The sequence below is a fragment of the Natrix helvetica genome (genome assembly GCF_964273705.1).
Source record: "Natrix helvetica genome assembly, chromosome: 5".
Lineage (NCBI taxonomy): Eukaryota > Metazoa > Chordata > Lepidosauria > Squamata > Natricidae > Natrix > Natrix helvetica.
In genome coordinates, this window is record NC_138551.1 from 85,448,649 (window position 1) to 85,476,048 (window position 27,400).

At 43.9% G+C, this 27,400-nt stretch overlaps 1 protein-coding gene across 2 annotated transcripts in view; it reads left to right on the forward strand.

Annotated features, from left to right (window-relative positions):
- Positions 1-27,400, forward strand: part of ASCC1 (activating signal cointegrator 1 complex subunit 1) — a 108,472-nt gene that overhangs the window by 44,616 nt on the left and 36,456 nt on the right. For both annotated transcript variants that reach the window (XM_081955842.1, XM_081955841.1), the window contains exons 7-9: positions 3,138-3,257; positions 9,986-10,110; positions 13,377-13,453. In XM_081955842.1, coding sequence (XP_081811968.1) covers positions 3,138-3,257; positions 9,986-10,110; positions 13,377-13,453 — 322 coding nt within the window. The remainder of the gene's footprint in view (positions 1-3,137; positions 3,258-9,985; positions 10,111-13,376; positions 13,454-27,400) is intronic.

The following is a 27,400-nucleotide window of genomic DNA, read 5'->3' on the forward strand; positions in this document are numbered from 1 at the left end:
TGGAGTTGCCACAGCAACGGCTTCACACTACTCCATAAGGGGACTCCCTCTGGTAAGGGGGAAAATCCAATATTAGAAATTACATTTGGTCTGGACACTTTCCCCTATAAATAAATACCTAGGCAATGCTGGGTTATCGGCTAGTTACAAATAAATGGCAGTGAATTAAAACAGTAAGGGTGTGTGTGTGTGTGTGTGTGTGTGTGTGTGAGAGAGAGAGAGAGAGAGAGAGATTAAAAAAATAGAGCGAAAAGAAGAACATTCTGATAAGGAAGTCTAGGTGAAGAAATGCATCTTTTATTTTTACAGCATTAAATGCTGGAAAGAATTTACAGTAAGTGCATCCTTAGGGAAGAACATTACCAGAGCATAGACGCAGCCATAAAAAAGGAGAGGGGTTTTTTTGTGAGTAACTACGGGATGATAATAAGCAAGCTGAACCACAAGCAACTAGACCAGTTTGATGGCCTTAGCAGATGTGTAGGCCAGTAGAGGTGAAGACTCATTGAAGAATTTACTGACCTTGCTCCTATAAATTCCCATGGATTATTCAAGAGCCTATTAGATTTCATAATCCCCAGAGACAGGCTAATCTTAATGGAGAAGACAGATACTCAGACCAAGTTTCACCAGATGAGGCAATGACTTTGACACTGGAATGGCTTTAATGCTCACCCATCTACCCCCAGTTATCTATTTTTGCTCTTCATCTCCCCAAAGATGATACCTATATATATATAAATGGCTGTGTGTGTGTGTATGTTCCAGCATAACTCTGGAACACCTCAAACAATTTCAACCAGACTTGGTATACAGATTACTTACCCTCCGGAAACAAATACTGTGAGGGTAAGACATCCCTAACACCGTTTGGGGTGAGGTGGGGTGTTCTGTTAAGAGGCTGTTGTGCCTTAAAACGGATTCTACCATACTACCCTAAAATGGTTTCTACTGTACAGCGCTGTAGAGTTGCCATGGTAACGGCTTCACAGTTCTCCACAAGGGGGCTCCCTCTGGTAAGGCGGAAAATCCAACATTAGAAATTGCAGCAATGTTCAAGGAAGGAGGGTTGGGATAAGTAAATACCCCAGCAGGGCCAGGTTATCAGATAGCTAAGGATATAATCCTTTGAGATGGTCTCAGGATTATTGCAGTGGCCATGACATGCTGAGATGTGCCTTGGAGCATAGTCTTAATATGAATTGATGATCACTTTTATTGAAGTTCTGCAGGGCCATTTTAGAAGCCAATTTGCTAAGATAGGCTGTTCACTCAACACTATGTAAAAATCCTCAGTTTGATTTTCTGGTAGATTTTTTTAGTAAGTAGGATGGCATTCCAGTAGATGGCTACAAATCTTTCCTCCTGTCTGAAATCAGAGAGAATAACACTTCCAACCATATATTCTCTATTCTAGGGGTGTCAGACTCAAAGCCCGTGGACTAGATCTGGCCCACGGGATGCTTAGATCTGGCCCGTGGGGCCGCCCTGGAAACAGTGACGGACCGACCTGCAGTGCCACTACCAGCAAAAATGAAGCTTGTGGGGGCTGCACGCGGCCCTCCCAGGCTCCGTTTTAGGCTGCGACAGCCTCTTGTAGCTCTCTGCCAGTGAAAACAGAACCCAGGTGGGCTGCACGTGGCCCTCCCGGACTCCGATTTCACTGGCAGAGGGCTGCAGGACGTCGAGCTGGCCATGCGCACCCTGGCCATGCCCACTAGTTCCCCCCCCCCAGGTCAAACACAACCTTGATGTGACCTTCAATGAAATCGAGTTTCAAATCCCTACTCTACTCTTATAATATTCAGTTCTCCCAAACAGTTACTATCTTTATCACTAGTACAATAACATCTTTATCCTTTCCTCAACTCAGGTGTATCACACTACTATTACACTGCAAAGTTTGTCAGCTACAATCCCGTTGATTACACCAATTCTCTTAATTATGTGTTTTCAAAAATCAGGGATCCAGCTCTCCTCTAGTCCGGGGGTGCAAGTGGAAATGGTGGGCTAGTGCGTACATGCGAGCTCCGCTCATATCAGTCGCGGACTGGCATGGACGCACATGCGCGCCTGCCCGTCACTTGTGCGGACTGGTTCCCCTCTCCCCCACCAAGTTGGACTGCTGCTCTGGTCCCTGCCCCCTTTGACTCCAGTCTGCCAAGACAGGCTACCTCTCCTGTTATTTGAACTCCTAGCTCTTACCAAGTGAGGAGATAGTATAGTTATAATGCGAAGCAACAACCGCCACAAGAACAATGAGGTCTGCAGTATTGAAAAATCAGTATTGCTAATGGAAAATAAATTGTAAGGGCCTAGCTATGTGAATTTTGCTATCTGTAGAACTGCAATGAATAAACACCTTAGCTTCTAATATTACAAAATGTTGGCCTTTCAATTTTATATTGAAAGTACAATTCCTTGTATTATTTAACATTCCTTAATATTAATGCTGTGCAGTGTCTAAAAGCGAGGGGAGGTTTATAACCTAACCGCAGAATTCCATTTTTCTTCTTATGGCATGTAAATGCTGAACAGATAACTCTAAAGCTACAGCTATAGTCCAGGTAAAAGATTGCAGTGGCATTTGAGTGGCATGCCAAAGGTCACCATTGCAAAGAAATAAATTAAATGTAATGGGATGCTCTTCATGAATATGACTATGGCAATCCCCTGAATGCATGTCGAAGGATCATACCGTAGTAATTCTTAGAAGTGTTATTACTATTTGTTATCACTAGTATTGCACATAAATTAGAGCTGTTTGAGTATCTGCTGGCACGGAAGGGCAAAAAAGTGACTTCGCAAGAAATATCCATCACTACAGGCAGTAACTCAATCATAGCCAAGACAAATTTAAGGAACCGAGAATGGGGGACATCCATTCTGTATGTTATCTCTAAAATATCCACTGACAGTGCAGTTCATGCAAAATAAACTATATACGGTATATACAGCTGGGGAACTAACAGCACTCAAATATATTAAATTGAACAGCAGGTTGCATACAATCAGGCCAGTGCTGCTGCTTATGTCTAACGGGGTTGAAGTAACAAAATATGTAGTTGTTAGCTAAAGTTCAGAATGAACCATTTGGTATGCTCACACACACCCTTTTATTTTTCGTTTTTAAACAGCACAATTACTGAAGGCAAACCGCTAACTGTGGAAGTAAGAGGTATAGAGTACATGAATGATGACCCAGCCATGGTTGATGTTCTGTATGCAAAGGTCCGCATGAAAGATGGTTCTAAAAGGTAAACTTTCCCCTTCTTTCTTCAACAGTCATTGATGTAACGATAGTCCAAAATCCTCTCAAATTTGATCCTATCTGTCGGGAGACATTCCACCAGGCATCCAAGAGATGAAACTTCTGTGTTCTGCATCTAAAAAGAGGCCGATGCTAACTTTTTACCCTTAGGTTCATAATAAGTCATACGTATTGAGGAAAGAAGCAAGACATCTTCCACTTGTGCAATTCATCAGAACAGTTAATCAGTGGAGCAACTTGCCTCCAGAAGTTGCACATCCTCCAACACTGGAAGTTTTTAAGAAGCGATTGGACAACCATTTGTCTGAAATGATATAGGGTTTTCTTCCTGAGCAGGGAATTGAACTAGAAGACCTCCACGGTCCCTTCTAGGTCTGTTATTCTGTTCTGTTCTAATTGTTGTTTATTCTGAATGGTTTAAAAACCAGGCCTTAGTACTGCATTTTTCGGACTATAAGATGCACCTAGCTTTTGGGATGGAAAACAAGAAAAAAAAATCTGCCTCTGTCTCCCAGCAATTTGCCTCCTTGCAACAAACAGCAAACAGCTGGTCAGCTTCAGCACAGCCTGGTCAGCGTCAGCAGAGCCTGATGTAGCATAAGCAGCTGATTGGCCATTGGATCTGCCTCCTAGAATACCACCGTCTGCGGGGATCACCGTCACCCATCGGCACTGCCGCTTATTGCTGCCTCCGCATGCCACATTTCCGGCCTCCATGCATCCTGTTCACACCCCATTTTTGGCCCATTCCAGGCAGCGAGGATCACCAAAGCCGCCTATCCCCACTGCCTGGAACGGGCCAGAAAAGGGGCAGGTGGAGGCCGAAAATGAGGCGCACAGATGCCAAAAACAGGATGCAGGGACACCGAAAATGGGACGCACAGAGGCGGTGATAGTTGGCAGCGGCAATGGGTGGCACTGGTGCCGATGGGCGGCAACGATCCCCGCAGCCTGGAACAGCTTATAGCAGTGCTTCTCAATTATTTTCTGTCATGCCCCCCCTAGGAAGAAGAAAACATTTCGCGCCCCCCGCGCGACTAAATAGTATCATTTGTCTATAAAATTGTTATAAGTACACCTCTGCATAACACTGTATCCTTATTAAAGTATAAGAGAATAAAAAAAGAAAGAAATGTGGATCAATTTACAACAAAGAATAGCTTTATTAACTGTAGCAGAAAAGATTTAAAGCAGCACAGGATTTAAAGGAACACAATATTAAAAAAAACTTTAACCTGCAAAACAAAAATATATAAAATAATTTGAGCTGAGCCCCCCTTTACGGAGCCTCGCGCCCCCCCTGGGGGGCCCGCCCCACTATTTGAGAAGCACTGGCTTATAGGCAGTATTCCCAGAGGCCGATCTAAAAGGCTGCTCATGCTAAATCAGGCTGTGCTGAAGCTGACGAGGCTGTTTGCTGCAAGGAGGCAAATTGCTGGCAGGCAGAAGCCGAAGGGTGGTGGCCAGCGGATGGGTGGGGCTTCAGCAACATTAATTCTATAAGACGCACAGACATTTCCACCCACTTTTTTTTGCGGGGGGGAAGGTGCGTCTTATAGTCTGAAAAATATGGTATTTTAAAAATGATAAAAGATTTCCATTCTATGAAATGTAAATGCAACCACTGTCTGTACCAGATATTATTTAATTACTCAGCTACCAACTTCATAATATTCTTTCTTTTCCTAAATTATGTTGCATGGTTCTTTTTTATTTCTTTACAAATGCAAAATTATATTATCTGGAAAGTCTTAAGTTTTCTTTTCCTAATATACACTAAATGTATTTCTTCCTTCTCCTTTTTCTTTTAAATGTATCTGTAATTTCCCCCAAGGGGAAAAAAAAATCAAAGTAAACAATATAATCAGATTTTAGTACATCATTTTAAATTAAACTTTTGTTAAGATGAGAATTACCATATTTTACTTTGCTTCAGTTGTCTGCCTTTGGGCTACTTGGATGATGTTCATAAAAGATAAATTCTAATCATGGTTGGAATTTACATCTTTTAAAAACTGATATCCTTGGCATTAGATCTCTTTCAATAGGACAGGGGTGTAAAACTCAAGGCCCATGGCCTGGATCTGGCCCACTGGGTGCTTAGATCTGGCCCTTGGGGCCACCCTGGAAACGGCGAAGGACCGGCCCATGATGGCTCTGCCAGCAAAAACAGAGCTTGGGAGGACTGCAAGTCCCCTCCCTCACTCCATTTTCATTGGCGGAGGGTTGCAGGAGGCCATCACAGCCTAAAACAGAGCTCGGAAGCCCATTTTCGCTGGCAGAGGGCTTGGGCCGCCATAGGCGCCCCCAACATAAGTTGCATCAAGCTCCCCACCCCCGCCCGAGGTCAAACACAATCCTGATGTGGCCATCAATGAAATCAACTTTGACATCCCTGCAATAGGGAGTAAGTAAAACCTGGACTCTCAAAGTATATGCATTAGTTTACTAAAGATTGAGGCTTACTCAGTAGATTGTCTCTTGTGGTTTATCTATGAAACCATAGGAGTAAATACTACGTATTATTGCAAAAATCACCTCTTTTTTTCTACCTTGTAATTAAAATATGTTCATCCAATTTACCCATTCTATTTTTGGCAGTGTGACAGCTAGATGTACTTTTGATTTTTTGTTTCTCCTAAATACACAATTCCACAAAACCAAAGAGTCCAAATTTACACCATTGCCGACATTATTGTAAAATTTCTCTGATCTTTATTAAAGAAGAAGGGGAGAAAGACGATGAGGAAAGTTACAATGCAATGATTCCGATCCAGCAGGCCTCTCATTCTAATTTAATTTTCTTTATTTCCTCGATTTTGTGGTGTAATAAAGTATGGCTTTGTTTGAGATATTTGTATTAATTGCTGAGGTATCATTCCACTTTTCATTAGGCGGGTCTAATTTCAACAATGTATCTGCAGAAAACGGGAGATAGAAATTGAACAGCTAGAAATTAGCCATCAACAGCCCCACGGGGTCAACTGAAGGCCATTGGGTGATTACATTAGCTCATCAAGAATTATCAAGCAAATGGTGACTAGAGGGGAAGAACATGTCTGAGCGACACCAAAAGGGTCAGGAGACAAATCTATAACTGGAAAAGTGTGAACTTTCCAGCAAATTACCTTCCTAATGGATTCCACACATATAAGATGGGCGCACGCACACATTTATATTATATTATATTATATTCATTATATTATATTATATTATATTATATTATATTATATTATATATATACACATACACATACATATACATATACATACACATATACATATACACACACATGCATATACCTACATATACAAATACACAGATACATATACATACACACACATACACATACATATACGCACACATACATATATACATTCACATACACACACACATATACATATACCCTGTTTCCCCCAAAATAAGACCTGCCCGGATAATAAGCCCAATTGGGCTTTTGAGCTCATGCACTAAAATAAGCCCTCCCCTGAAAATAAGCCCTCCCTGAAAATATTGCAACACAGCAGCAGCCATGAGGTGACCACCCTCGCCGCCTCCTGCACCTCAAAAATAATAAGACTTCCCCCAAAATAAGGCCAAGTGCTTATTTCAGGGGTCAAAAGAAAATAAGACCCTGTCTTATTTTCAGGGAAACACGGTACATACATATAAATACATACACATATACACATATGCATACCGTGTTTCCCCGAAAATAAGACAGGGGCTTATTTTCTTTTGCCCCACGAAATATGGCCTTGGGCTTATTATAGGGGAGGGCTTATTATTTCTGGGGCAGGTGAGAAGCAAGGCACGCCTTTTACCTTTCCAGCTCCGTCGCGTTCCTCGCCATTGTGCTCAGGGAAGTGGCTGGTAAAAAAAAAACTTCTTGCGAGTTCAATCAAACATCTTGAAATCGCGAGGTGGTTTTTTTTTTACCAGGGGCTTCCCTGAATACAATGGCGAGGAACGCGACGGAGCTGGAAAGGTAAGAGGCACGCCTCGCGGCCCAACACCACCCACCTCGCCCCAATGGTAAAGGGAGCCTGCCTGGTTCCCTTCCCCGCCATCCCTTTAACGAGGGGTGGCAGGTGGGGGGGGAGAAGCGAGGCATGCCTCTTAACTTTCCAGCTCCGTTCCGTTCCTCGCCCTTTCGCTGATTGAATCCCCTTGTAAAAAAAACCACATGAGTTCAACTCGCAAGATTTTTTTTACAAGGGGATTCAATGAGCGAAAGGGCGAGGAACGCGACGAAGCTGGAAAGATAAGAGGTGTACCTCACAGCCCAACACCGCCCACCTCGCCCCAATGGTAAAGGCAGCCTGGCTGGTTCCCTTCCCCGCCATCCCTTTAACGAGGGGTGGCAGGTGGGGGGGGGGGGAGAAGCAAGGCATGCCTCTTAACTTTCCAGCTCCGTTCCGTTCCTCGCCATTTCGCCGATTGAATCCCCTTGTAAAAAAAACCTCATGAGTTCAACTCGCAAGATTTTTTTTACAAGGGGATTCAATGAGCGAAAGGGCAAGGAACGCGACGGAGCTGTCAGTCTCTGGTAGCGCTAGGACACGCGTCGCACTTCTCCCCCCCCACACCTCTCCCCCCTCACTAAAGGGATGGCAGGAGAGGGAACCAGGCAGGCTGCCTTTACTGTTGAGGCGAGGTGGGCGGTGTTGGGCTGCGATGCGCACCTCTTTCCAGCTTCATCGCATTCCTCACCCTTTCGCCGATTGAATCCCCTTGTAAAAAAAACCACATGAGTTCAACTCGCAAGATTTTTTTTACAAGGGGATTCAATGAGCGAAAGGGCGAGGAACGCGACGAAGCTGGAAAGATAAGAGGTGTACCTCACAGCCCAACACCGCCCACCTCGCCCCAACAGTAAAGGCAGCCTGGCTGGTTCCCTTCCCCGCCATCCCTTTAGTGAGGGGGTAGAGGTGTGGGGGGGGAGAAGCGCGACGCGTGTCCTAGCGCTACCAGAGACTGACAGCTCCATCACGTTCCTCGCCCTTTCGCTCATTGAATCCCTTTGTAAAAAAAATCTTGCGAGTTGAACTCATGAGCACTTGGCCTTATTTTTGGGGAGGCGTGGTCATCTAATGGCTACTGCTGTGTTGCAATATTTTCATGAGAGGGCTTATTTTAGCACATGCGCTCAAAAGCCCGATTGGCCTTATTATGCGGGGAGGTCTTATTTTCAGAGAAACTGTGTGTGTGTGTGTGTGTGTGTGTATATACATACGGCCCTTCCAAGCTCCACTTTCACTGGCAGAGTGCTCGGGCCACCACAGGCGCCCCCAACACGAGAGACGTCAAGCTGGCCACGCCCACCCGGTCCCCAAGGTCAAACACAACCCTGATGCGGCCCTCAATGAAATCGAGTTTGACACCTCTGCTCTACACCTATCCAAGCATTGCTCACTAGTGTTGTTTGGGACTTATTTTTGCCAGTACTCAGAAAATAAGCTTGTTCAATGGAAGGTTGTTGCATTAGCAGTGCTTCTTTGTGGACTGCTCCTAACACAGACATTTCAAAAAATAATGTATAGCTTGTAGCACTCTCAGTTTTGTTTATCATTTATGGAGGTAATATTTGTTACACAGTGAGGAGTCTTTGGTGCTCCAGGTTGTGTCAAAGGCCAAGTCAGCAGACCGGAGTTATAATGTTGAGAGCAGAAATCAATCATCATGAGAGAGATTGGGCTAAAGGCAGGATATATTAAGTGTGGCGTTTCTCCTCATTCTGCCATATATATTCAGAGGAACAAATGTCTGTTGTTTTCCTCTAATGGAAACATGTCTCAGGAAAACAAAGTGATCGAAGCACATTAGGAGCAGGAAGGATCATTTAAAACCTTACTGGCACATCTTTCCATCCAAGGATTCCCCAATAAATCATCATTTGATAGGTTGCCAATGATCAGGCTTCAACCTTCTGACAACTTTTAATCAGTCCTGCTGGGAAGCCTTTTTTTGTTTCTTACAGTCCAGTTTTGGGAAAACTAGATGGAAAAACGCTTCGGGTATTTCCAATTGTTGTATTCAGGAGACCATAGGACAGCGATGGCGAACCTTTTTTGGCTCGCGTGCCACAAGTGGGGGGAGCGCAGGGGAGTCGTGTGCGGGCATGCCGCACCCATAATGCAATGCGCGACCCCTCCAGTGCAACCCCCCAGTGCGACCCCCAGAGTTCACCTTTTTAAAAGCTATCTTTCGCCTTCCCCAGGCTCCAGAGGCTTTATATGAGCCTGGGGAGGGCGAAAAGAGCCTCCCCCGCCCCCCCCGGAGGCCCTCCGGAGGCTTCAGGGACCGTCAGGAGGCTTCCCTGACGCCTTCGGAGCGCTTAAAACCACCCTCCGAGCAAACCGGAAGTCTCCAGTTTGCTCGGAGGGTGGTTTTAAGCGCTCCGAAGGCGTCAGGGAAGCCTCCGGACGGTCCCTGAAGCCTCTGGGGGGGCGGGGGAGGCTCTTTTCGCCCTCCCCAGGCTCATATAAAGCCTCTGGAGCCTGGAGAAGGCGAAAAATAGGTTTTAAAAAGGTAAACTCAGCTGGCCAGCGCGCGCATGCCCTGACAAATGGCTACGCGTGCCAGAGGTTCGCCATCACTGCCATAGGAAGTCTGTCTGAAGACAGGTGAAGTCTATGTAGGTAGCGGGAGCAGAGTTTTAAGGAAACAGTGCTCACCTTACCTTTTTTCTCTACTTCCTTTTCTCTTGCCTAGGCTTCAGCTCATAGCAGATAAACTAGTGGATCAGTTTGCGACCTCTGGGTTGATGAGAAAAGAATGGGATAGAGTGAAGCTCCATGCCACTGTTATGAACACGGTCTTCCGGAATGATCCTAACGGTGAGCCTCTATTAAGATCTTTTGAGAAATGTTAACCGCAGCTTTGACTCCCGAGTTTGCTACAATGGTCCTTAGGTTTGCTATTGAGCTCTCTCTCTCTCTCTCTCTCTCTCTCTCTGTATGCATGTATTTAAGTATGTACGGTATGTATGTGTGTGTATGCATACATACATACATTCATACATACATACTGTGTTTCCCCGAATATAAGACAGGGTCTGGCCAGGGGTGGGCCTGGACAGGTGGGCACCAGTGGGGGCCGAGGCAGGGCTGAGGGATCCATTTTTTCCAGTAGTTTGTTTTGCTAGCACTCTGCCAGCGAAAACAGAGCTTGGAGGGCCCCATGCGGCCTCCCCAGGCTCCATTTTTGACTATGATGGCCTCCTGCAGACCCCGACCACCAAAGAGGGCCACCATGCGTGGCCCTCCTGAACTCCATTTTTGCTGGCAGAGGCACCACGTGTCGGTCCTTTGCTGTTTCCGGGGCGGCCCCATGCACCCAATCCAGCCTGTGGGCCTTGATTTCGACTCCCCTGCTATAATGGATGCATGCCCTGCCCTAGCTCAAGGCCTGGCGGGAAATCCAGGTTTCCATTTGAAGGAAAACAGGGTGGGTCCACCAGGGACAGTGCTGGGGTAAGGCCCCACGGCAGAGAAGGCACACCTTCTGGGTGCTCTAAGATGGCACTTTTGATAGATGGACCCAGAACATGCTTATAGGAACAGGCAGAAGATGTGAAAGAAAGATTGTCCTTTAAGTAGAGTTAAATGTTTTGGAGATTAGGAATTCTGGGTCTGTATCATCGGTATACAGGAAGCTCTCGACTTATGACTCCCAGAGTTGAGTTCAGATTTTCGGTTGCTAAGATGGTTGTCAAGTGAATCGCGCTGGATACTACAACCTTTGTGGCACGGTTGCTAAGCGAATCACTGTAGGTAAGCAATTCGTGCGGTCTGTAAGCAAATCCAGCTTCTCCATTGACGTGGCTTGCCGGGAGCCAGTTGGGAAGATCACAAAGGGTGGTCACATTACCATTGCAACCATTGCAACTATACCATGATTGCCAAGTGCCTGAATGTTTATCACATGGCCATGGGGGTGCAACGACAGTTGTGTCAGGGTCAGTTGTAAGTAACTTTTTTCAGTGCCACTGAAATTTTGAATGGTCACTAAGTGAATGGTTGCAAGTCAAGGACCACTAGTGGTAGAAGTAGCAGACTTGCCAAAGAAGCAAAAATGGGAGCGGAAGAACTAAATCCCTGACTAGTAAACTGTGTTGTTGTGGCCCACCAGCAGAGCTGGCACTAGATTTGGACAGTGAGAAGGCTGGGGAGGAACATGAGTCCTGGAGTCTGGGAAGGTTCTGATGAGGGCTCTGTGTCGGAGGCAGAGAGGGGGCCAAAACCGTATGCCAGTTCAGAGTCAGACAGCAGTGAGGCAGATGAACAGCTGGAGTCTGTTCCCAATGTGTGCATGCGGAGAGTTGCCAGACGAAGGGAACAGCTAAAGAACAGGAGTCGACTTGGGAGTAAAGCTGCAGGTGGACGATGAATGGCCCCTCCCAGAGGAAATGAAAAAGGAGCAAAAGGGGAGTGGAGTTTGCAGGAGATAATTAGTTTGCTTAACTAGTTCATGACTTTCCAAGACTCCTTGCCAAGATTTGCAGATATTGGCCTGGCAGTTCCCCAAGCTAGATAAGGTCTATAAATCCCCCCTTGAAAGATTTTGCTGGATGTGAATGAGCAGAATTAACATAAATTAATAAAAGGGGCTTTTGTTGGGACCAGGAGTCTGCTTCATGCTCTTGGGAAGCCTAGGTCAGAACATGTGTAATGTTCCTGTTTATGAACATTTGCTGCACGGTGGAACACACTCCTTCTATCAAGGCAACTAGAAACATGCTTTTCGAAAAAAGAAAGTATGAAATTCTCAGTATGTTTCCCAAAACCTGTGTTTCTAAAGATCAGATGGGTAGCTGTACACTTGCAAAGAATATCCACAGTCGGGCCAAGTAAAAATAACTCTTGGTTTAAGGAGCCATTGATCTTCTTTTGTTTGTTCCCAGCTTTGAGGAATTAGAGGCACCTTGAGAACAAAGATGCATTGCCCAAGTACCCAATTTTTCTCACTGGTTTTTAAATTTGTAGCCTGCAGAATGATCAGCCCTCGAAGGCTGGACAGGGAAGCAAGATGAGGGAATGCTTTACTACCAAAGCTTGCTTTGACAGAGCACTGAATCTTAAAACACTGGATTCCCCTGGATGATTCTATTACACTAAGCTGTCACCCTTAAATAATCCTCAAGACAATATTGATGACTCTAAATATTCTGACAATGTACTTTTGGAAATAATCTCTGTATTGTTTAAAAAGCTGTTACGGTAAATGGATAAAAACAATTCAAAATAATCTCTCTACTTTTAAATCAGTCAGTCAGTCAGCCTGCCCGCCCGCCCGCCCGCCCGCCCGCCCGCCCATCCATCCATCCATCCATCCATCCATCCATCCATCCATCCATCCATCCATCCATCTATCTATCTATCTATCTTATCTATCTTATCTATCTTTGGCTATGTGGGTGTGTTCCAGCATAACTCTGGAACGCCTCGAGCAATTTCAACCAAACTTGGTACACAGATGACTTACTCTCTGGAAACAAATACTTTGAGGGTAAGATACACCTAACACCCCTCGGTGCGTGTGTTCTGTTAAGATACAGCCTGTTGTGCGGTAAAATGGCTTCTACCAGGGGTGAAATTCAGCAGGTTCTGACAGGTTGTAGAGAACCAGTAGCAGACATTTTGAGTAGCTTGGAGAACCGGCAAATATCACCTCTGGTTGGTCCCAAAGTGGGGTGGGAATGGGGATTGTGCAGTATCCTTCCCCTGCCATGCCCATCAAACCACACCCACAGAACCGGTAGTAAAAAAAATTGAATTTCACCACTGGCTTCTATTGTTCAGCGCAGTGGAATTGCCATGGTAACGGCTTTACAGTACTCCACAAGGGAGCTCCAAAAAAAAACCATTAGAAATTAAATTTGGTCTGGACATTTTCAACAAGGCTTTGATTATTTTTGAGGACAAATGTATGGCTTCTGGTGGCACAGTGAAAACATTTGTAACTAATTTAATTGTTGCCAAAATCAGGGCTTTTCCTATCTAATACAGGATTAGGATAAATAAATACCCGGGCAACACCGGGTTATATATATTGGGGAAAAGGCATTGACTCAGTTTGAGTTGAAATCCCATTTATTTTGCAGCTGAAGAACCGAATAACCGAGCCATGGGCAAACCGTTCAAGGAAAGGGAATCATTTGATGGCCGAACAATTTTGAAGGTCAGTATAAAATTTCATCCTGCTTTATCTTATCTTAGTCGACTTTTAAAAGTCAACTTTCAACTCAACTGTATATTGCAGATGGCATTCCAGTGCAAGGAACACAGAGAGTTTGAATCTAATATATTGCTGGAATTTTCAGCAAACACACACACACAAAATCTAAATGGACTCTGGCACCCTCATATTATTTTTAGACTGTTGTTCCTATATCCATTTATGTGTAAGCAAAATTCAAATGAACGATAACAAAAAAGGGGATTTGGTCAGCAGAACTTTTAATCTGATGGGGACCTGGGCTGTGTGTGTGTGTGTGTGTGTGTGTTATGCACTTTTTCCCCCAAAACACAAAGACAAGTGAAAGAGAAAGTCTGAACTCTTTTACTTTGACCATTTATTTATTTATTTTTATCCCGCCTTTATTGTTTTTTTTTTATAAATAAGGTGGCAAATACGGACTTCTTCCTCTTATTTTCCCCACAACAACCTTGCGGGGCTGAGAGAAAGGAACTGGCCCAAACTCACCCAGCTGACCTTCATGTCTATGGTGGAACTAGAACTCACAGTCTCCTGGTTTCTAGCTTGGTGCCTTAACCACCAAACTGGCTCTAGTTCCATGATGGCAAACCTATGGCACACGTGCCAGAGGTGGCACCCAGAGCCCTCTCTGCTGGCACGTGCGCCGTCGCCCCAGGTCAGATCTCCGTGGCATTTCTTTCGTGAGCTTCTGTTTCCCTGCAAACAACGAAGCAGAAGCTCATGAAAGAAAAAGATCTTGCCACGATGCTCCACCTCCCACCGGCCAGCTGGTCCTCAGGTCTCTGCTGTGCATGCACGCATGTCCACACACGTGTGCATTAGCACCTGTCCACACGTGTGCATTAGCACCTGTCCATGCATGTCTGTGCATGCATTCGCACACGTGTGCGCACCTTTCAGTCTGGGCACACGTGTATGCGCAGTTTTGACACTCGGTGTCGAGAAGATTCGCCATCACTGCTCTAGTTGATGTAGCAAATGACCAGGGTGAGTTTGAGGGCGGGGTCAAATGCATCATCAATCTGGAGTCCATACGCGCCTGAAAGTCCAGCCGCCCTTGAAGTCTATTGACTCTTAACCTGGCACCAATTTGCCTTGACTGTTAGTAGATCAGATTCTTGTATATAGTTTGTGTATGGAATAAATCTGCAGTGCTTTTGAACTTTATCCCCTCTCCTGGTTTCTTGTGCCTGACAGTTTAGTTACAGTTAGTTAGTTAATTATATATACAGAATCGCATTCGCGTATAAATATTCTTCATCTGAAATTCAGAATACCGTATTTTTCAGAGTATAAGACGCACCTTTTTCCCTCAAAAAAGAGGGTGAAAATCTGGGTACGTCTTATACACTGAATGCAGCTTTTTTTGCCTCCCGAAACCCCATCCCCTTCACCAAAATGGCCGTGTAGAGCTTGTAGGAGGCTTTCAGAGAGCTCCTGGAGCTGGGGAGGGCCCGTTTTTTGATCATGTTTGCTCCCCAGCCCCTAGGAGCACTCTATAAGCCTTCTAAAGGCTATTCATGTCCTTTTTAAAAAAATAAAAATGGGCCTGTTTTCATGAAAAATGGGCCATTTTGGGAAGGTTTGCAGAGTGCAAAAACTTTTTTTTTTAATTTGCCTTTCAAAACCTTAATGCGTCTTATACTCCGGTGCATCTTATACTCTGAAAAATACAGTAATTGCAAATAGCCTAATACTTTACAGTCAGTAAGTATTTAGCAGTACCGAGACTTTATAAATAGAGTTGCAGTGCATGTGTTAAATCAAACAATGCACCAAATATAAAATTAATTGATCCTGTATCTTCATAAACATAATCCAAACCATTGTCTCATCAAAGTAAATGTAAATGTTCCCAGTGTGCACATGCGCAGAGTGGCCAGACGAAGGGAACAGCTAAAGAACAGGGGTTGACTTGGGAGTAAGGCCATAGGTGGACAATAAATGGCCCCTCCCAGAGGAAATGAAAGAGGAGGAAAGGGGGAGTGGAGTTTGCAGGAGACAATTAGTTCGCTTAATTGGTTTGTGACTCTCTGAGACTCCTTGCCAAGTTTTGCAGATATCGGCCTGGCATTTCTCCAAGCCAGATAAGCTCTGTGACTGTAAATCCTCCCTTGAAAGACTTTGCTGGATGTGAATGAGCAGAATTCACAGTAAATTAATAAAAGGAGTTTTTGTCGGACCAGGAGTTTGCTTCATGCTCTTGGGAAGCCTCAATCAGAACAATTCCTTTAAGCCAGGGGTGTCAAACTTGCGGTCCGCGGGCCAGATGCGTCACGCGCTGGCCACCCCCACTCCCGGTTTAGTGAAGGGGGGGAAATTCACAATATGTCACATGATGCCATGAGTTTGACACCCACTGCTTTAAGCCTTAGGAAGAAAAGGAAAGAGAAGTCTACAAGTAGTCCTCAGGGTAGGACCACAATTGAGCCCCAAATATTCTGTTGCTAAGCAAAACATGCGTTTAGTGAATTTTCCTCCACTTTTAGGACCTTTCTTGCCACCGCCGTTAAGTGAATCACTGCAGTTGTTACGTAACACCATTGTTAAGTGAATGAGGCTTCCCTATTGACTTTGCTTGCAAGAAGGTCACAAAAGGGGATCATATGATCCTGCAACACTGCAATCGTCATAAATGTAAGTGGCCAAGCATCCCAATGTTGATCACATGATCATGGGGATGCTGCATCGGTTTTATATCTGAAAAAAGCATCGCAAGTCCATTTTTTCAATGCCATTTTAACTTTGAACAATCACTAAATGAACTATCATACACTGAAGACTATCTATATTCTCTGTTTAGCCCCTTCAACTCCCTTATTAGAGAACAAATACAAGATGCTCCCTCTGCTGGTTGTACTTAGTGTTATTGGCAGCTGATTATTCTCTTGTGCAAAGGGACGTGGTGGCTCAGTGGCTAAGGCGCTGAGCTTGTCGATCAGAAAGGTCGGCAGTTTGGCGGTTGGAATCCCTAGCGTCGCATAACGGAGTGAGCTCCCGTTACTTGTCCCAACTTCTACCAACCTAGCAGTTCAAAAGCATGTAAAAAATGCAAATAGAAAAATAGGAGCCACCTTTGATGGGAAGGTAACAGCTTTCTGTGTGCCTTTGGCGTTTAGTCATGTTGGCCACATGAACACGGAGACGTCTTCAGACACCGCTGGCTCTTCAGCTTTGAAACGGAAATGAGCACCACCCCCTAGAATCTGGAACGACTATGTGCAATGGGAACCTTTACCTTTATCCTCTTGCATGACATTACTTCTAAGCAGAGAAACACATTAAGCTCCATCACTCCCCTTATTCATAAAACCGCTCTGTGAAATGTGAAGCACAACATTGGGATTCTCCACTCCTCCACTCGCCCGCCCTAAGCCTTAATTGATTTTGTCTAGCTCTAGCCAAAAAACACCCAATGACTCTTTGATGCATGAAAGAACGTGGATAATGGCCTCCAAGCCGAAAGGCCGTCTTTTCCCACAGCTCCCACGTTCTTTTCCAGCCTCTTGACATTTCCCTCCACTTTGCCAGGCACCCAGGGCAGCGCCCACTGGCACTCGTTACTTCTGACTCATAACTGGCAGTCGAATCCCATCCTGCTGTCCTTTCATCGGAGGACAATGATCTGATTGAGGGCCTCCGTGTCCCTCCCTTTTGATAGATCTGTTCCTCTTCCGGGCATCTTATTTGCAAAGTGGTTTCCATGGGCTTAGAGCAGGGGCCACCAAACTTGACAACTTTAAGACTTGGGGGCTTCTATTTCCAGAATTCCTCAGCCAACATTAATACTTGTGGACTTCTGCTCCCATAATTCCTCAGCAAACTTTAAGACTTGGAGGCTTCTACTCCCATAATTCCTCAGCAAACTTTAAGACTTGGAGGCTTCTACTCCCAGAATTCCTCAGCCAACATTAATACTTGTGAACTTCTAGTCCCAGTCTACAAGATTTAAAGTTGCCAAGTTTGGAGACCCCTGGTTTAGAGGACAAAGCCGGAATTACCACATTTGTGAGAAAAGCCACTCCAATTCCTTATACAAGGCATTTTCGGCAGCTTTCTGCCATCCCAACACCATGTGCTATTAACTGTCCGTTTGCCTATCGCTTTAGCTGTAGCTTTGATTTTGTTTTTCATCATTATTAGCTTTTGATCCTCAGTTATGTTTCGTTGCTTAATTGCTTCGCTTTGAGAAGGCTTCTGCCCCAAGGGGCGTGATGGGGTTGATTGTCCCAACCAAGAACAAGGCGATGTCAAACCAGAACAAACACATTTCAGTGAGCAGCATAAACAAAAGAGGTCAAGCAGTAGCTGAGCTCACAAAGGAATTCCCTGTGAAACTAATAATTAAAGCGTACTTGAAAACTTCAAATGGGAACAAGGGACAATGGAGAACTGCTTTATATCCAGCCAGTGATAATTCCCAATATTAATGCTACCCTACTGTTAAGTCGCTATTCCAATATGCTTTCATACATTTCATTTTAGGACTCAGTTTCTTCAAACAGATACATGTTTAGATCAGTAATGGTTTTCTCTTACCTTCGCTAGCGGTTCGGGCCTGGGAGCGTGCGCATGTTCGCTTTGCTCGCACTCACTTTGCTCGCGCACAGCACTTCTGTACATACACAGAACCTTCTGCACATGCTCAGAGCGTCTGTCATGACATCTGGGTGGGTGGGCGGAGCCTCCCACTGCTGCCGCTACCAGTTCGCCCGAACCGGGGCAAGCCAGCAAAATACCAGTTCTAGTTTAGAGCCAATACCTGCCCATAAAGGTGTTTTTCCCTGTGTTTCCCCAGAAATAAGACCGGGTCTTATTTTTTTTGGGGGGGGGGGAAATGAGCACTAGGGCTTAATTTCGGGGATTGCCTTATTTTTTTCCCATGTACAAAAGGCCCACTACTTCTGCTTGCTCGCAGTGGGGCAGGAGGCCATGGGCATGCCAGTGCTGCAGTTGGGAGGCAAGAGGGGTGAAGCTTCCTCATGCGCCACGCATCGTCTTACCTCAGGGCTCCCGCAACCAGGCCACCCATGCCCCGATATCTGCCTTGCCTCACGGCGGCACTTCCAACAACCCCATTCATCAAGACCCCCTGTAGCTGCCAGCCCACTTCTGCTTGAGGCCGCAACAGAGGAGAAAGCCTGGGCTGCGGCCACAAAGCAGTTGGGGTGTGGATGGCCCAGCTGTGGGGGCCCTGAGGTAAGCCAGTGCAGGGTGCATGAGACAGCTCCACACACCCCTCATCTCATGTCAGCACCGTGAGCAGCCAGACGAAGTGGGTGGGTGGTTGGCTGCCCAGGCCCTTAAGTAGGACTTAATTTGGGGGTAGGGCTTACATTAGGCACATGTGTAAAAACACCATGCTAGGGCTTATTTTGGGGATAGGTCTTATTTTGGGGGGAATGGGTAGTTGTATTATTATAGTTGTATTATAGGGTCAACTTGGGTAAGTAGTTAAGGCACCCGGCTAGAAAGCAGGAGACCATGGGTTCATGTTCCTTCGTGTGCACTCACTACCAGTGAACCTGTTGTTAAAGTTCACCTCTGGGAACAGCTGATTGGGGGTATTCCGGGAGGCTGATCCACCCGCCAATCAGCTGCTCTTGCTGAATCAGGCTAATGGTGCTGAAGCTGACCAGGCTATTTGCTAAGGACGCAAGCCAGATGAATACCGATGGAAACTGGTAGACAGAGGCAGGATTCCGTCCCCCCCTTATTTTCCTCCCCAAAGCCTAAGGTGCATCATATGTCTTATACTCCGAAAAATACTGTATCTTCTGGATTAATTCATGTATTTGTATCCAAAACTTCCTGGCTTTTTAATATACCCCCCGAATATAATAAAATGATCTTTCCTGTTGTTCACACTTTTCCTTGTTTTATTCCCAAAGCAGCCTTTAGGAGTATTGTTCAGTCTTTAGCTTGCTTTTCTCCTCTTAAGACACTCATAGTAAGATATTCTATTTGTAATGGAGAAAATGACAACATAGAGGAGCTACCAATCTTACATCTTCATCCTAAATCAGCTTTTCCAACTGGGTACCCATTAGCTGCTTTAGATGTCAACTCCTATAATTCTCAGCCAGCATGGCTAAAAGTCAGAACTAACCTTGAAGCATATCTAGAGGACGAGGTGCTCCTGAAATCTGTGCTCTTCTATCAGCTAACAGTTCCACTGCCGTGTGTCCCTGAAGCAATCAAACAGTAAACTCACAGTTCTCTAGGATATTGAAGTGCAACAGCTGGTGCGCTTTTATTTCACATTTTTAAATCTGTACCACAATAAATCTTGGAACTAGGTAGCATCTGGAATAGAGAGAGAGAGAGAGAGAGAGAGAGAGAGAGAGAGAGAGAGAGAGAGAGAGAGAGAGAAAAGGGCCGATTGCCATTTTCTTGTAAATACAAATGTCTCTTCGACATACGACTACAATTGAGCCCAAAATTTATGTTGCTAAGTGAGGCTTTTGTTTGCCCCATTTTACGACTTGCCTTGCCACAGTTGCTAAGTGAATCACTGCCCTTGTTAACTTGGTAACCTGGTGGTTAAATGAATCTGGCTTCCCGTTGACTTTGCTTGTCTGAGGATCGCAAAAGGTGACCCCAAGACACTACAGCCTTCATAAATATGAATCAGTTGTCAAGCCTCTGACATTTGATCACGTGACCATGGGGAGGTTACGGCGGTCGTAAGTGTGAAAAATGGTCATACGGCGCATTTTTCAGAGTCACTAAATGAACTGTTGCAAGTCTAACAGGAGGACTAACTGTAATACGCTGCATTTTTGAAATTGAAAGAAATATCTTAAAGCCTACGCATAATATAAGGTCAGAGGCTATTATCTGTTCAGGGGGAATAAGCTACCCAGTTGATTGTCCCCAAATAGTTCACTGATGCTTTTCTTTCATAAATTAAAGTAATCTTAGGAATTAGCAATGTTAAAAAATGCCTATTAATGGCTATTTTACATCGTCCTTTACTTAACATTCGGCTTGAAAAGTGAGATTTTTCTTAGTAGCTTAGGCCACTTCTCGCCAAGGTGGTTAAAGGAAGCCAATATTTGGATAATGCTTCTTTAAGGCAATAGTCTGGAAGTTTTAATATGAGTCTTCAGTGGTTATTGGCAGGAAGGGTGGCAAAAAAAAAAAAAACCAGAACAAGACACAGTGGCTGCAGAAGTGTGATTACAGCCTTGCCTCTTTTGTATATAACAGAACAGAATAACAGAGTTGGAAGGGACCTTGGAGGTCTTCTAGTCCAACCCCCTGCCTAGGCAGGAAACCCTATACCGTTCCAGACAAATGGCTATCCAACATCTTCTTAAAACTTCCAGTGTTGGGGCATTCACAACTTCTGGAGGCAAGCTGTTTCACTGATTAATTGTTCTAACTGTCAGGAAGTTTCTCCTCAGTTCTAAGTTGCTTCTCTCCTTGATTAGTTTCCACCCATTGCTTCTTGTTCTACCCTCAGGTGCCTTGGAGAATAGCTTGGCTCCCTCTTCTTTGTGGCAACCTCTGAGATATTGGAACACTGCTATCATGTCTCCCCTAGTCCTTCTTTTCATTAAACTAGACATACCCAGTTCCTGCAACTGTTCTTCATATGTTTTAGTCTCCAGTCTCCTAATCATCTTTGTTGCTATTCTCTGCACTCTTTCTAGAGTCTCCGCATCTTTTTTACATCGTGGCGACCAGAACTGAATGCAGTATTCCAAGTGTGGCCTTACCAAGGCATTATAATGTGGTATTAACACTTCATGTGATCTTGACTCTCCCTCTGTTTATGCAGCCTAGAATTGTGTTGGGTTTTTTTGGCAGCTGCTGCACACTGCTGGCTCATATTTAAATGGTTGTCCACTAGGACTCCAAGATCCCTCTCACAGTTACTACTATTGAGCAAGGCACTACATATACTGTACCAATGCATTTTGCTTTTCTTGCCTAAATGTAGAACCTTATTTGTTTCACCATTGAATTTCATTTTGTTAGATAGTGCCCAATGTTCAAGTTTGTCAAGATCCTTCTGTATCTTTAGCCTATCTTCTGGAGTGTTGGCTATTCCTGCCAGCTTGGTGTCATCTGCAAATTTGATGAGTTCCCCATTTCTTCCCTCATCCAAGTCATTGATGAAGATGTTGAAGAGTACTGGGCCTAAAACAGAGCCTTGGGGTACTCCACTGCATACCTCCCTCCACGTAGATGCAGTTCCATTGAGGACTACATGTTGGGTGTGGTTAGTCAGCCAGTTACGAATCCATCTGGTGGTGATGCTGTCTATCCCACATTTTTCTACTTAAATGTGATACATACATTAAGGAGAGAGCTTTCAATTGCAGTTCTACAACCACTATCTTGATTTTTATAACCTCTCCTATAGGCTGCTAGAAGTGTTCCTTCAATTAAATATTAGTTCATGGAAAATTAGATATTTAGAAGAAGGCTTCAGATTTTATTCTTTCCAGAAAATCTAATTTTCTATATGAGAGACACTTTTAAATTCTTCTCTGAAGGTTGCTTTTTGACATTGTATTCTTAATTGAATCAACTTGAAAATGGCACTTACTCCTGGGAAAAATATGGCTAGCTTTCAGAATAATTACAAAATGATTGGTCTGTTTTTTTTACAGCAACAGTTATTCTGCATGCATAAGCACGCTATGACAATAGGGTGACAATAGATGACAATACCAGTTTGATAGAAAATGAGGTGTCTGCAGTTGTTTGCTTGCTTACCCTGGTTGTTCCCTGGTGGGAAGCAAGATACAGTTCTTGTGTTTAAGCTGACATGTAGTAGCCATTGTTAAAAAGTAAGCAGAAAGATTGCCGAGGGGTCCTTGGTGCTCTCTATGTTTGGTTGTTTTCTTGCAGACATTTCATTACCCAATCTAGATAATATCATTAATGCTGCATTGATGATGTTATCTAGATCAGAGATCACCAACCTTTCGGATCTCAGGGACCACTAAATTCATAATTTTAAATCCCATGGACCACTAATGTGATCTGCCTAATGACTGGCTGGGTAGGCGTGGCTAGATGGTCACGTGACTGGGTGGGCGTGGTCAACTCAATGTCACTCACATCGAGGAAGGCCTCACCAGCCTCTACTCGGCCTTCCCCCCACAGCCATTCTTCCCCTCCACGCCCAGGCTCCTTAGGGTCCCAACAGGAAGCAGTTGTTAGAGCTAAGCAGCCACCACGAGAAAGAGTTGGCAAAACAGCTGGCTCAGTTCAAATTGGATCTGACCAAGAAGGAGGCTCAATAGAAGCACCTCACTGAGGACTACAAACATAGGCTTTCCAAAACAGAGGGAAGACCTGTAGGAGTGCAAGGCCAGGTATCGGCTCCTGGAGGCTCAGCGGGTTGAGATAGTCAGCCAATTCCAGGCCATAATGCAATCCCACTAGAAAAAGGTCCTCTGGCTCTTTGCCATCAGTGGCACTTCCCTCCAGCCTTCGCCCAAAGTCCCACACCAGGAGGCCGAAGCAGACCCCAAGTTGGAATTTCTGCCCCCCTCCGACCCACACAAAACCCCCCGAAGGGGGAGACTCTCTGCAGCAACACAAGCATTCATTGCACGTAGCCATCCCAGGGGGCGTAGTTTGAGGACCCCTGATTTAGTGCAGTAAAAAAATGCAAATAATGTTTCTGCGGACCACCAAAATTTTCTTACAGACCATCAGTTGGTGACCGCTGATCTAGATTGGGTAATGAAATGTCTGCAAAAAAACAACCAAGCTTAAGAGAGCACCAAGGACTCCTTAGCAATCTTTCTGCTTACTTTTTAACATTGGCTACTAAATGCCAGCTTAAACACAAGAACTTTTATCTTGCTTCCATAAATGAACTTAGAGCTCCCTGTGCCAGGATCAGCTTATTTGGATAGCTGTTGCTAGACTCTTCCCTTGTGCCAGAATTTAACACAAGGATGGGATCCTGAAAAGGTCACTCCTAGTGGATCTAGAAATGGAGAATGAGTGTGTGACAAGTTATTAATTATGCTTCCGATACTGAAAGTTAAATTCTAACTCTGTGTGTAATAGTCAGGATAGTATTTTGTTCCTATGACATCATGCCCTTTAGTTTAAAGACTTCCAATTTATGGTTCTTGTTATATTTGTCTCTCCTTGAAAATTTTCCATTTATTCTCAATTCTTGACCTTAAAGTTGTACATTCCCTTCGGTTCTTAGGGAGGGCGTAGAGCTACCACATGGGGCTGCCCTGGAAACACCAAATGACCCCCGTTGCCTCTGCCAACGAAAAGTGAGCTTGGTAGGGCCGCACGCAGCCTTCCCGAGCTCTGTTTTCAGCTGCAACGGCCTCCTGCAACCCTCTCCAGCGAAAGGCGCTCCTGACACAAGTCATGAGCTGGCTAGGCCCCCTGGCCATGCCCGCCTGCCTCTGAGGTCAAACACAACCCTGATACAGCCCTCAATGACATCGAATTTGACATCCCTAGTCTAAGTGCTAGTACTGCATTGTCCTGCTGAAATTCTTCTCTTGGCTTGATTTAAATCTTGCATTTATGTAATGCGTTTACAGTTTCGATCCCTCAACAACTGTCTTCTGGAGAAAGCAGAGGAAGAAAGTAGATTAGGATGTTTAAAAAAAAGAAAATCTGTCTGTATGGATGAGAATATGCATATGGATGAGAATATGCATGTGGAAAGGAAGCCAAAAAGTATTTGCCAAATGTTTTACAAGAGCTAATGAGTCATGGCCCATAGCTATGATACTCTACTATGTTGTAACTTCCATGTTAGTAAATAAAAGCAACCTAGTTGTTAGACCCATTTTAGTAAGACACTTATTTTTGCAATGTCACAGGTTTGTATAATGCATAAGGGAAACAACCTGGATCAAAATACAATAGTTGGATTAACAGCTGCCTACATAATACTGAGCAGATTTAATTACTTGTGGTAGTCCATCTGACAGGGCAATGTTTTATGGCATTCTACCATGACCAATATTTTTTTTTAAAAAAAAACTGATAATGCTTAACTTGCCTAATGATGAACCTCACAAGTTCTACCCTGCCTGATATTCCAACTATTTTGTAATGCCCATATTGTTAACGCTGGTTCAGGTGTCTACATGGGATGGTTTTGATGAATTGCAACATCATAAATGAATGCTAAGTAAGGATTGTCTACTGAGCACAATCAAGCCTGTGGCACCAGTGTTACGGACTGGTTGTGAGTGGTATACTTTGCATAAATCTAGGAATGGAGCATTTGCAAAATCCATATTTGCTGTCTCTTTGCCACACAATGGCAGAGATGGGGAATGCTGCATTGCAGGCTACCGTATTTTTGGACTATAAGATGCACCGGAGTATAAGACGCACCACGGTTTTGAAGAGGTAATTTTTTTTTTAAAAAAAAAAGGGATTTTGCACTCTGCAGGCTCCCAAACCTTCTGCACGCCTCATTTTTTTGCAAAAAAAGGTGGGAGGCATGCAGAGCTTTGGGAGGCTTGTAGAGTGCTCCTCGTGGACCGAGGGGCCCCAAAACAAGCAAAAACGGGCCTTTTTTGCAAACAAAATAAGGGCGTGCAGAGGTTTGGGAGGCTTGTAGAGTGCTCCTGGGGGCTGGGGGGCAAAAGCAAGCAAAAATGGCCTGTTTTTTGCTTGTTATTGCCCTCCCCAGCCCCCAGGAGCACTTTGCAAGCCTCCTAAACCCTCTGTACGTCCATTTTTGCAAAGGGGGCAGGGTTTCGGTTGGCCAAAAATGCGGTATTCAGTGTATAAGATGCACCCAGATTTCCACCCTCTTTTTTGGGGGAAAAAGATGTGTCTTACACTCTGAAAAATACAGTAATTCTGCTGACTGCCAACTGCTGTTCAGCAGGTTTCATCCTGACCAGCTAAAGTTAGTGTTCTTAGGAGCCATGGTGGCATAGTGGTTAGAATACAGTATTGCAGGCTGACTCTGCCCACAGCCAGGAGTTCACTCCTGACTGGCTCCTGGTTGACTCAGCCTTCCATCCTTCTGAGGTCAGTAAAAGGAGGACCCAAACTGCTTGGGGGCAATATGTTGACTCTGTAAACTGCTTAGAGAGGGCTGCAAAGCACTGTGAAGCGGTATGTAAGTCTAAGTGCTATTGCTATTGCTGTTATCTTCTCAGTTTTGGATGGTAAGTCAGTATAAGTAGTCCTCGGCTTACAACAGTTTGTTTAGTGACCGTTTGAAGTGACAATGGCATTGAAAAAAGGGAATTATGATCATATTTTCACACTTACAACCACTGCTGAATCACGAAAATTCAGCTGCTTGGCAACTGGTTCATATTTATGACAGTTATCGTGTCCCTAGGTGATGTGAGCCCATTTTGCCAGCTTCTGCCAAGCAAAGTCAATTGGGAAGCCCTAACAAACATTTCTTACTGGCTTAACAACTGCAGTGATTCACTTAACAAGTGCAGCAAGAAAGGTCATGTAAAGGGGCAAAATTCACTTAATAACTGTCTCACTTAGCAACAGAAATTTTGGGCTCAATTGTGAGTGTAAGACAGGGACTACCTATTGTTCCCATCGAATTAAATACATGTTCATCTCTCTCTCTCTCTCTCTCTCTCTCTCTCTCTCTCTCCCACTTTGTAATGAAATCTAGCCTTTGATGTAGCTCTTAATTCCATTAAAAGAAGAAGTGGATTCGTCTCTCACCATAATAGCATTAACAAACACGTCTCTTAAAAAAGATAATAACAAAATGGCTACCATTTGATGTTGTAGAGGAAAAAACAGACCACTTCATTACATTATTTATGAAGCAGCAATTGTTTATGCTTTTCCAGAAACGTAGATGTTTAGGTTTCACTGATTGGGGCTATAATGTATACAAGATGCCATACATCCCACAATATCCCTTCACAATGCACTGATTTCTCAATTAAGTAATTAAAATAAGATACATTGCTTGCCGGCTTAGTTTAAGAGGTGGGATGTAGAACAAAGAGGTAGAAGAATGAATGTGAGTTACGTTTTGTACCATCACTGACTAAAAACATCTGGTTAGAGAACAGCATTTTTTATTTGAGTAGCTATGTAGTAAAAGAGAAGGGAGAATTGTACTATCCAAGATTGTATCCCTTTGTGATCTCTGCATAATTAAAGGATTTTTTTATTGTAAAGAACATTCAAGAAGTTGCGGTAAGAGATTGCAGCCTAAAGAAAGAAACCCAGTTAATGCTTGCATTATGCAGAGACAGGGAGGTTAAAGGGGGGGATAACTATATAAATATTACAGTAGAATTTAAATTTTTGATAAAGGACTGATTTAAATTATCTGAATATGGAAGAACCTTATAGTGGTAAGAAAATGAGATAATTCAGAAGAGAAACTCAATAGAATATTTATGTCATTTAAATGATAGGGATGCAGAAGAAAAATTGATTTGAGAGGGATTTCAAAAAGAATTAAATAAGACCTTCAGTAAAACTATATATACAGGGATTTTTTCTGAGATTAATTTGAATGCTAGTGTCCTGCATTATTTGATCTCCCCTGATAATTACCTAGAAACCTGATTGTTTTGAGATTATCACTATTTTATTTTTTGCTAAGGTTATTGACACTGAGAAATTCCTGAATTCAAATTCCAATTTTCCCTATGTTCTTTTTACTTCTGGAGTTTCCTTTCTGAAATGTTTCTTACGCAACAAATCCAATTTATCTCTTTTTCAGCAACTGAAAAGAAATGCTATAATTGATTTATAATATCCAATAGATCTTGGACAACTGCTGCATTTTGGATTTGAAATAGAAACAAAATTTGGGGAAATAACTAAATTATTTTAAAGGTTCTTCATTCATTTTTTTGTTATCCAAATTTAAGTGAAATATGATTAAGTTTAAATCATACTTAGACTAAACTTTTCTTGTTAGACTAAATATTTATTGTTTAA